Below are 11,529 nucleotides of genomic sequence, written 5' to 3'. Positions count from 1 at the left end.
AAGAAAGTGAGCGGATAATGATCGTAGATTTGGATGATAGTGGATTTGCAAAATAGTTTCCGAATTGTAGTGGGTGACCGTGATCGTGGAAATGCGAGCTTCGAGGTCCATTTACAGTGCGTTTGTCGTACTGCTGGAAGTGTTAGGATCAGACGATGGTGAGTCTTTCGGATTATCCTCCGGCAGAGAAACTTGAATGACTCAAACTCCCCTTCCATATAACCAGTGCATTCTCAACAAATCAAGGACAACACGCTCACCCTGATAAGCGGAGCGCACTGCTTCCAGCGATTGAACGGAACGCACATAATCGGGTGCAGTTTCAAACTAAGCTGATCTGTGGGCGTTCTGCACATTATTCGTTCGGAGTCGAACATTGATTTTGTGGTGCAAAAGCATCTTGCTCCTCCTTACGGTCCGGATCTGATGCCGCACCTGTTCACGCGGGAAAATATAATCCAACTACGTAACCAACTTGGTCTTCAATTTTCCACTGAGGAAGAGAAAGAAGATACGTGTGATGTCGAGGATGAGTTGGACTCCTTGGGGGACGGGGCTGTTGGAGCTGCTGGAGGACTTCCCCTTTCCGGGCTACTACGTGACTGATCCGGATGAGATTGACAAACTGTACGATTGCTTCGAGCTCAGAATCTCTTGGTTTGGATACCCACCAGGGCGATAAGGAAAAGCTGCTGATCAAGAAGGGCGATTTATCTGAAGCCCCATAGATGAGTAGTTCTTGTGGAAGTTCTGAACATTGTTGAGAAATAATCTGGCACGGTCATTATTATGAGTTGCGACCACACTACTTATCAACAATGCCGGCACCGATGCGCTGAAGGACGACTGGAACGTAATATTTGGGTATTGCCGACCAAAGGGTGGTGTAGAGGGAATAAAATTAATTACTGGTTTTTGTTATTACTGATTTAATCATTTCGATGATGTGACGGGCCCATGAAAAGCCGTTGTTGATGCTTCTCAGTGGAAGCTTCAGTACACGGCGCGGGACCTGAAGCAGGTTAATGCAGACTCGTATTATCGATATGTATGCCAAAGACTAGTTGTATCAGAATGGTATGTGATACACCCTGTCTTTTGAAACTTGAAAAATATATTTGAACCGCTATGGCTATACATATACCCACGACTTTAAATTAATTATATCCATTTAAGCACGTTCTCCATCATTAGACTCCTCCACAGCTTCTTCCTCTTCTTATTCAGCTGTCTTACCTCGGCCGGCATCTCATCCAAGGGGGAGTCTTGTATCGGCCCAGTACTGGATTCCATGCAAGTACCATTTCATTATATTTTCCAGGTCTACACTCAGCATTCCTTGGCAGAGATTTTGAAACCTGTTCCTTTTCAGAAGTGGGTCACAAACAAATCCGGCAAGATGATTGGATGGACGATAATGTTTCGGATCTCATCGTGGATGTGATTTTTTTGCCTGCATAACAGAGACACATTCGTTAGATTGACCCTCTTCGGATGGTGGCACAGAAGGATCTTCTGAGTGTATACATAAATTCTTAATTTTGTACTTACTAAACAAATTCGTGATAGCAACAATCTGGTTGAACCGCACGACCATTTTCTGTAGTAAGCAAAAACAAAGATTCAGCTGTCAAATCCAATTCACTGTCGATTAGAAGGGTGCCCAGATGTGCCGAGTTGTGCCGAATACTGTGCCGGGCACAGTGAGCCGAGTTTCCCACCCCCTGCACGTGCCCATTCGTCAGCTTCTAAACCACCAACTGTTGTAGATTCCTGGCCATAGCAATCTATACCGACTGAATAATTCATTTGATATATGTTGTAGACTGTTCAATCAAGCGTGTAATGTGTTCGACTTTAATATTAGTAAATTAATTTAGAGGAATAGGATTAAGTCAATTTATCAGTCTGTGCAACTCCCATGTTGAAGATGAAGCAAATAAATAAATAAAATATTGCGGCGTTCATTGTAAATTCACATCCAGCGGCTGCACAAACACAACGTCAAAATTCAAGTAGGTTTGGATTTTTTTCGTTCTATAAGGACGCTAATGTTCCAAATTTGTTAAATCTGAACCATTTGATGATTTTTATAATCACTGCGACGATTTATAGACATTTTAAGATAATCGCATATCGTGGATTTGTCTTACAGAGCACAATAAATAAATATAAATTGATTATTTAACTACATCATTTTCTGTGCATTCATTTGACTGATCATCCGAAACCACTGAAAAGAAAGTCATAGTAATGCTGACCAATTCGACATTTTTACCACATGATTTTTACAGAACACGTTTTATTATTGGCATTATTATACCATTGTAAAATTCTCTATGGTTTGACAGCATAATTGACAAATTTACCATGTGTTTGGTGATAATGATCAATTTAGTACATTTTACCCCTGTGTTATTGTACGGAGATTTCCAGATTTGACACGGTGGTTCTAAACCGCCGTTCCTCAAATCGCCGTCCAAATAGCTTAAAACCCCGATTATATAATTTCGATATTTTGGCGAAGTGCCCAGTGCTGTCGCTAAGCGATGTTTTTTTTTCGTTTGGTCATGGTCTCATTCCTACCCCTCGATCCGTTTATTTTGATAACGAAAACCCGAAAACTTTTCGAACTTTGACAGTTTGTTGCATTTTGAGAGCTCCCCGTTTATTTATTGTTGTTATCAATGCACTTTTGATATGCGATTATTTTCAATTAAAATCCTTATCAGCAAGGAAAGTGTTTTACTTACATTCATCTAAAAAGTGGCACTGAAAATCTCTCGGGAATTTCTAACTACCTTTCCAATTGATTGGTGTAGCAAGAATGTCTGCTGAATGGTAAGTTGAATGAGTTTTATTCTTGAAAATTTGCGTTTGCGATAATAAGGCTTCATTTTGAAAAATCTGTAGGAGATGCATCCGGCGCAACCAGGACGAATGCCGGCGCTATCTGGACCAGTTTAAAGTGTTCGATCATCCGCTAAAGCAATCAACTATAACGGTGCTGGAAAGCAAAGGGACCCGGATGAAACCGGCGAACAATTTCAGCGACAGTAACAGTGGATCTTCTTCCACGATTTCGCTGGATCCGCTCAGCTTGGCCCTGGATGGGTCTGACCCTTTGAGTCAATTCGCCCGACAGGATTCCGCCCAGGATCCACTGTCGCAGATGGCAGCCGAGTTTGATGGTGCGCTAAGTGTGTCTTCCGGTGCTAAATCCAAGAAGAAGGAAGTTACTAATTTGCTGGAATTGGACTTGATAGAGCCCTGGGCCGGGAGGAGGGGTCCCATATTGAACAAGTATACCACAAATGAAAAGTTGTCGATTGTGACCAGCTTCCTGAACGGCGGAGAAACCATCAAGTCACAAACGACCATGGCCGAGAAGGTGAAACATCGGCTAGAGCAATTGGACGAGTTTGAGGAAGGAACCATCCGGCAGATGCTGGATCTGTCCCAGCAGGAATACGTGATCAAGATTGAACAGCTGAACCACGAACTGGTTCAGGCTTGGAACACCGATCAACGGGTGAAAGCGTTGAAGATTGCGATCCAGTGTTCGAAACTGTTGGCAGATACGTCGGTCATTCAATTCTATCCGTCGAAATTCGTCCTGATAACGGACATCCTGGACATTTTCGGAAAGCTGGTTTACGAACGGTTGCTGGTCAAGTCGGGGGAGTCGATGAAGCCGGGCGGCTCTAGGGGACCGGCAACTTTGCCGGACAACTTCACGCCCGATATGGTGCCCGAGTCAGCCAAAGAGACGTGCCAGAACTGGTTCTACAAGATAGCATCGATTCGAGAACTGCTGCCGAGGTAAGGGGTTTTCGGATAGATTTTTTAGAGAGTTGGTCAGGAAGATCTCTGAAGTCACTTTTAAACCAAAATTGTCTATAAAGACATTTTTCCACTATCAATCCTGGTACAAATTTTTAATAGGCTTCAGAGAAACCTTCAGACACTCTAACGAGACTATTCCACAAGTTCGTCAGAAATGTCTACCCACCATGAAAACTAAAAATAAATTGTATGGCGTGTAAGAAATCTCACCACCCCCTTCCTCCATGATCCCTTACTTATATAATGGACGATCCCTTAAGCGATTTCTCTAGTGAATTTTACAGACATCTATAGAGGAAAACTTTCAGGAACTCTTCTAGGAATCCTTGAAGAAATAACTGTAGAAAATTATTTGCCAATTCATCCAGAAATTCTTCCTAGAATTTTATATTTGATGCTTGTATGAGTTTCTCCGGTATTTGCCCCAACATGTTTCCAACGATTCATGGTGCAAGTAAAAATGGCGCAAAAGTCAAAACTGAAAAGGCAGTTTTCTCTTTTTAAATAGACAAATCGAAGAAAATAAAAACACACAGGTCTATTATTTGCCAAATAAAACAGCTAGGTGTTTTTATTTTCTTCGATTTGTTGGTTTAAAAAAAGAAAATTGCTTTTCCAGTTTTGACTTTTGCACCATTTTTACTTGGGTCCTTAACTAAGAGATCTTGCAAAAGTTTATAGCAGTTCTTCCAAGGAAAATTTTAGGATTTAATCCTCGAAAGTTTATGAAGAAGCTTGATTTGAATTTTATAAGAGTCCTTCCAGGAGGTTCTACGCGGATTTTTTTTTTTAGTAATTCTTACAGCCGTTTTCATATGGATTTCCTAAAGGAAACATCAATTTCTCTCAGGAATTGCCTAAAAAAATCCTCTAGGTATTATTCCAAGAAATGGATAGGGGATACGAGTAACTGACACTGAAGAAGACTACAAGTAGTAGTCGAAATACGTGTATCTGTCACAGATAAGCATTTAGGGCGGAAATGAAAGGTCCAAGAAATCTGTTGAGCATTATTTCAGACGTTCCTTAATAAATTCAATCAGGGCTTTCTTTTGGAGTTCTTCAAAAAAAATCTCTAGGAATTCCTCCAGCATTCCGTCTAGAGATTACTCTACCAGTTCTTCAAAACATTTATGGTGTATTATGAAGTAACATAACCATGAATTAACAAAAGTTATCTTAAGATTCCACACACATTTAACAATTCTTCCAATGATTACTGCTATCATTCATACTGTTTTTTTTTTAGAGATTCCATCCGATGTCGTTAAAAAAAAATTGCAGTATATTATCCAGGGATTCGATTAAATATTGTTCCAATTATCTTACCAAATCGTCTATGAAATACTCAAGAGTCCAGAGGTTGTTCCAGAGATTCTTGCAGGAATTTATCAAAAATTTCTTTAGAAGTTTCATCAGTGATAACTCAAGGATTATTATCAGAAATTTCTCCAATAATTTTAGAAAAAAATATTCATGACCATTTAGATTCAGATCACTTATCACTCACCCACCAAAATAAGATTTATAGAATGAACGTATTCCAGAAGAAATCTCTGGAGAAAACAATAGAAGAATTCTTAAAGCTTTTCCACGAGTAATCTGACAATAAATTTATCTGTAATAATTGCTCAAGAGTCTCTAAAACTTTGCACCAGGGTGACCTGTGACTTTAGATACCATATTTGTTAAAAAATAAGAGCTTTATAGGCCTTCCACTAATAATACACTTCTGAGGAACTTGCATTGATATAGTGACCAAGTCTCTAAAAAGAGACCCAGGCCTGGTATCAGGTCATTTTTTAAAGAATTGTTATCTATTTTAATGCACGTCTTTAAAAAGTATCTGTTTTAAATGAAAGGTATTCAAAGTCTCTTTATCTCTTTATTAATGCACATGGTCTCTAAAGTCACTATTTCCCATCTCCTTGTAGTATGTACTGATTCGAATTTCCACAGAGATTGCACTGCAAATTTTGCAAAATATTATTCCAGAATAGCTGTTAGATCTTCCAAAGCCTCCTACAGGAATTCTTCCAATCTTTCAAGGAAATCTCCAAGGGTTTAATATTGAAATTCGTTAGGAGATTTTCAAGAAATCCGCAAATATTACATTTAGTAAATTGTAATTTATTCATTCATTCAACGTAAGCCTGTTAGTTAAAAACTTTTGATCAGGTCAAGGAAAGGTTTAAAGGAAATTTAAAGTAATCGGAAAAATTTGGTGTTGTCTAGAGAATTTAAAAGGGAATCAGTACAATTACAAGTAAGATTTCTAGTTCCATAAATCTACGTGAAGTCTCTCTTAAACGCTGCAAGCGTCGATTGTTGCCTAAGGGCTAAAGGCAAATGATTCCATGTTGAAGCTCCGCTGATAAGCACACTTTTCCTACTGGCCGTCGTATGGTGTGGCAAGACGAAGGAGCGTGCTCGGTTGTTTATTCCTGGTTGGAGGTGCTGTAGTAAGTATTGGGGTAGCTCTCGAAGGTATCCGCGCCGTAGGAAGCAGCAGACGCGCAGTCTATAATTGTCTAGGAGATTTCTGCCTAGAATCGTATGACGGATGTCAGCTGTGGTGTCACGTCAGCGAAGATTGTAGACGAATCGTACGGCTGATTTGAAGCTTCGGTGTAATTGCTGCTTTAGCGCTTCCGTTAATGCTGGATAGTATACATCATCAACCATCACTGTGCAGTGGTGATTGTCAAGATTAGCATAGATATTATGTGTCACTTCTGCCAGTGCAGTTGTGGTGCTATAACCGCGTCTGTAGCCTGATTGATGTGAGGCCATGAGGTGAGGGTTGGAGTTGTCCAGATGATGGGAGATCTGCGCCAGCAAAATCTTTTCAAGGATCTTCGAGATTGATGGAAGAACACTGATGGGGCGGAAATCTTTGTGAGACGTAGGGTTGGGCGATTTGGGGATCGGTGTTTCCAGGAAGATGGGAAAGTTTTGTCAGCAATGATCGTATTGAAGATATGAGTCAATAATGGTAGTATGAATGGGCTCAGCATCTTCACGAAGGAGATTGGGAGATTGTCACATCCTGTTGCATTTGAACTTATCTCAAACATGTGTTTGGCAACTTCCTCTACACTGGTGGGTTGGAAACGTAGCTCTTCTTGAACGATGGCTGGTGCAGCTTCTCGAATTGTTGGCGCTGTTGGAGTGACACCACTGTTTTGCAGTGTTAGGTGTCCTTCAGTGAAAAAACGGTTAAGTTGATGCGCGTCGAAGTCGTTGGAGGAATCTGTTTTCTTCACCCTGATATGTACTCCTTCTCTACGCATATTACTCCATAGCTTTTTGGCAGGAAGGTCAGCTGAAAAATGTGTATCGCCATACTGCTTTTTGGCACTATTAATCAGCGACTTCACTCGATCACGGGCACGTTCATATTCTCGCCACTGATTGCTGTCTCTGGATCGGTTGGGATTACGGACGTATAACGCAAAAGCAAGATCTCTCACAGCGATGGCTTGCTCAATATCTCGGGTGATCCAAGGTGTTCGTTTATCCCGCACTTGGATAACTCGCTCAGGAGCATGAGCGTCTAGTAGGGACTGTAATTTTGCAGTTGTCAGTTCGACCTTCCGGTTGACATCGTTTGCGTCGAAGATTTCCTGAAGATCTGTCGTTTGAAAGTCCACCTGCAGTCGAACCACATCAATTCTTCGCATGTTGCGGACTTTTACTGTTTGGGGTGCTGCTCGTGGTACTCGGATGTCGGCAATAAGATAAACAACCTCGTGATCGGAGATGGAGCTTCCGTAATGAGTCTTAGACGTACGGATCGATGATGGAGAATTGGTCACCAGGAGGTCAATAGTTGTTGCGCTTTGTTCGGTGATTCGTGTAGCAGCTGTTGGCAGAACGGTTAGATTGAAAGTAGAGTGAATGCGAGCGAGGGCGTCTGCATTTCCACAACGGTGATGTGCGGCAACGTTAATGTTGTAGTCACCAACCAGATAGACTCTATCAAAATCGAAATCTTGTAGGTCGACGAGAAGTTTTTCGTAGCGTTGGGCAAACAATGGATTTGATCCGTTCGGATTATACACAACCACAATGCAAATGTTGTAGTTGTTGATTTTGGTTTGTACTGTAAGGAATTCGAGTCGAGTAGCGCTATTCTCTCCAGCTTCGTAGGTTGACTTGATTATGGTACATAGTTGTTTTGATCCCTTTCTTTACGTATAGTCCGACACCATCGAATGCTCTTACTCTGTGTCCACGCCCAGAGGATAGAGAATGTCGGACAAAGTTGAACCCAGGGATCCTTATTGGGCCGGTGGCTGATGAAGGACGGAGCATAGTTTCCGTTACGGCAAAGAAGTGGTATTGGGAGGAATCGAGCAAAACTTTGACGCCATCGATATGGCGTTCTAGGCTTCTGACGTTGAGGTGCCCGATACGGAGGTTAGCGTGATTGATTCTGGACATAAGGCCTGGAATGTAGTCGTCTGTCTGCAAGTGCTTTTAGGATGTAGAAACGGATACGGCAGAATAATCCGAACCTACTGCATCAAAAAATACTGAAGAATTGTTCCCCTCATCCGTGGGCCGGGTCAGTTCGATGAGATGGTCGACGTCTTTTACTTTAGTGTAACGGGGTTGGTTCGGTAGTCGAACAGAGACTGAACCGTTACAAACGAAAACCGACTGGATCAGCTTTCTATGCTTCATTCTCAATGCTAGATTACGAATCCGGAATGTTGCGACGGGGAGTACTTCGTTGAGTGTGAACCGGTAGTCCAGTGGCACATCGGGTAGGATCCGGCATAACTTAACGTCGTTATATTTTTTTAAGTACCGGCGTAGAACTGTGTCGCGTGCATCGTGGTCATCTAGAATGATGATAATAGTAGGGGTGAGGGACCGATCAGACCATTTGGAGGGTTTGACTGGTAGTCGGAAGCATTTAACAACGTGCGGCATTAAGGTGGGGATGCCGAGGAAACCAAAGAGCTCTTCTACTATGCCCGTGACATTCTCTCCGGTCCGATATGGGATCTTGTTGACTGCTATTCTGAAGTTGTTCACACTTTGGGAGCATGTTTGGGCGAGTTTGGCACCGGATTCGATTATTTCGAGTTTACGTCCTACATCATCCAAAACTTTTTGCTGCAAAGCTTGTCGTTCTTCTGCTCCACTAACTTCTTGTAGACGACTTTGAAGACGATCGATAAGTTTTTTGTTGTTCGATCGTAGTGAGTCGAGTTCAGTTTGCAGCTTTCCTATCTTTGATGTTAGATCTTCGATGCGGTCGGTGATTTGCTTGAGATCTTCAGAAGGCGCAGCAGGTGAAGTTTGAGAAGAAGGCTGCTTCGGAATAATATTTCCGATGATGCTACAGTCAGCACAGAAAAACCAGAAATGTGCTAAGGCTGGTAAAATCACTTCATTGATACGCACACAACTAGTGTGACACCATTTGGCACAGCTATCGCAACAAATCCAGTTTACATTTTCAGAGTTGGTTTCTTTGAATTCTTCTTCCGTTTGCCGGATGTCGGAGGATTTTTACGGCCACATGCATAGCACGAGTCGGACATGGTGACGTTTTTAGCACAGCATTAAACGACTACGGCAGAATTTCACTTATTGTTCCATGTTAGTTCGTGATACGGACACTACAGGAGCCTCGGCGGTTGCCAATAATCTAAGTACGCACAGCAAACCGTCGTGACCGTGACGTTTTGCGAACGGATTTTGTGCTATACACTCCCATCAAAAACACCAACAAGCAGCAGTTCAATTTGTGTTTTGCTCCGTGTTCACTGTGCTTTGCTGTACAAACACAACCAAGCGAATATACGTACACAACCGTGCACCGCCCCGTCTGGATTTTTCTTTCTTCTTTTCGCACTGCGGGGGTCACAAATCGATGACTTTAAGGACATTATAAAAGGAAGCCATGTAGACTACTGCAGAAGTATTTGTTAAACAGCCACTTTTTTCAAACAGTGATAATGTTTGTGAGGGAGAAAACATATCATGAATACAATTGTAAAACCATACTGTCGCTACTAGGAAAGCCACCAATACTACAAAACAACACGATAGCAAGCAGTCGCCGTCGTGAATGTTTACATTTTGTAGGAGTGAAATTGGAAGTAAAAATGTTTAAGCACTTCCTAGCGATTTTAAGTTTTGAGCAGTGAACTTAACTGTACACACTTAGATTAAATTACTGGGGTCGGTAAAATTTTACTGGGTTTTGGAACTACCGAAAAGGTCAGTAAAATGAAAACTGTCGCTACGCGTAATTGAAAAGCAAATTTCACCATGTTTTATTTTTTACCGATATATGATATAAAAAGAAAGCTCTCTGCAAAATTTCGGTGAAAAATCTCTGTTTTTCGATTTCTGACATTTATTTTTAGTTTACTGACTTTTTCGGTAGTTCCAAAACCCAGTTATTTTTACCGAACAGATTGAGTGTGTAGTGATGGAACATTGATAAATCAACGATTCAAGTGATTATAATTTCATCGGTGAATCTTTTGTTATAGAGTGTTAATATGCCATATAAAAATGTGTAACGTGATTGGTGCGAAGAAGAATAAAACCAGAAGTTGGAAGAAACATATTTTAGCAAGGTACTAAAAACGCACGAATTCTCTGTTAGCAATGGAATTAAATGAAAAAAAAACGGAGGCTCAGCAGGTACAATGTATATGCACGAGCCAGCTGTAGCAATTTTATGCCTCAACCAGGTAGGTAAGGAGAATTTATTTCGCATAATATGCTTGCACTCGATCGCCCGATCCAGTTGCGTGGCGAAGGGGGTGAAAGTGGGAAGAGGTGCGGTAGGTGCCATATCAGGCGCCATATTTGGCTTTGCTTTATAATGTCCTTAAATTCTCTTTTATCGGCTCAAATCCACAGAATGACACCATCCGTGTACCGATTACGCTAATTACGAGCACACTTTCGCGATTCACATACTTTTCGCGACCGAACTCGATCAAATCGATCCGAAAACCTGCGATTTATCCACAGCACGAAAACACCACGCGACGGTCCTAGTACGATCACACCGTTGTAAAATCAATTATTCCGACCATTACGACAAATTATTTTTCAGGATTTCTGTTCTAAGTTTTTTTAAGAATAGCTGTAGAAAGTTCTGCAGTTCAAATAATTATTATTTTTTCATTCGCCACATTTGCTTAAGTCGTAAACCACATTTACCCATATGATTAAACTATGTTTAAGGCATAGAGGTTGGTGAAGAAATCGCTTATATGTCTTCCTCATCAAATAAGGAGCTTTTCAGAGATCCTCGCAAGAGTTCATCAGAAATTTCTTTAGAAGTTTCATTAGAGATCAATATAGGATTTGTTTTAGCGATACCTTCCGTTTTTTTCAGTGGATCTATGGACTGATTTCTAGAGGTATCATTAGAGAAATCTTGGAAAAAGTGAGCGACAATTCTGGATGCAGAGCAATCAGTGGAGGAGGAGAAATTATTACTTTAGTTTTTGAAAATGTCCTGAACGGAAATGTTGGATGAAATCCTATGAGATCGATTTTCTTGAGAAATTTGTGAAAAAATCTTTGGAGAAGTTCTTGAAGAAAATCATGGTGTAGTATCTGGAGCAATTTCTAGGATTAGGCTAAAAAAAACAGGTATTGAAGGCATATTGAACTAGTTCCATGAAAAAAAATCTCTAT

General features: G+C 41.1%; 1 protein-coding gene and 1 long non-coding RNA gene across 2 annotated transcripts in view; one reads left to right on the top strand and one right to left on the bottom strand.

Annotated features, from left to right (window-relative positions):
• Positions 1-887: 887 nt before the first annotated feature.
• LOC110678370 lies at positions 888-1,719 on the bottom strand. Its single transcript, XR_002501535.1, has 2 exons — positions 1,552-1,719; positions 888-1,453 (listed from the first exon to the last, which is right to left on the bottom strand). It is a non-coding gene; the product is annotated as an uncharacterized LOC110678370 (long non-coding RNA).
• A 912-nt stretch (positions 1,720-2,631) lies between these two features.
• The window catches only part of LOC5574406 (UPF0505 protein CG8202), a 24,148-nt gene continuing 15,250 nt past the window's right edge, over positions 2,632-11,529 (top strand). The window contains exons 1-2 of the mRNA XM_001655063.2: positions 2,632-2,841; positions 2,914-3,822. Coding sequence (XP_001655113.1) covers positions 2,828-2,841; positions 2,914-3,822 — 923 coding nt within the window. The 5' untranslated portion in view covers positions 2,632-2,827. The remainder of the gene's footprint in view (positions 2,842-2,913; positions 3,823-11,529) is intronic.

Source organism: Aedes aegypti, chromosome 3 (genome assembly GCF_002204515.2).
Source record: "Aedes aegypti strain LVP_AGWG chromosome 3, AaegL5.0 Primary Assembly, whole genome shotgun sequence".
Taxonomy (NCBI): domain Eukaryota; kingdom Metazoa; phylum Arthropoda; class Insecta; order Diptera; family Culicidae; genus Aedes; species Aedes aegypti.
Note: the sequence above shows the minus strand (reverse complement) of the source record. Positions and strands in the feature narration are given on the sequence as shown.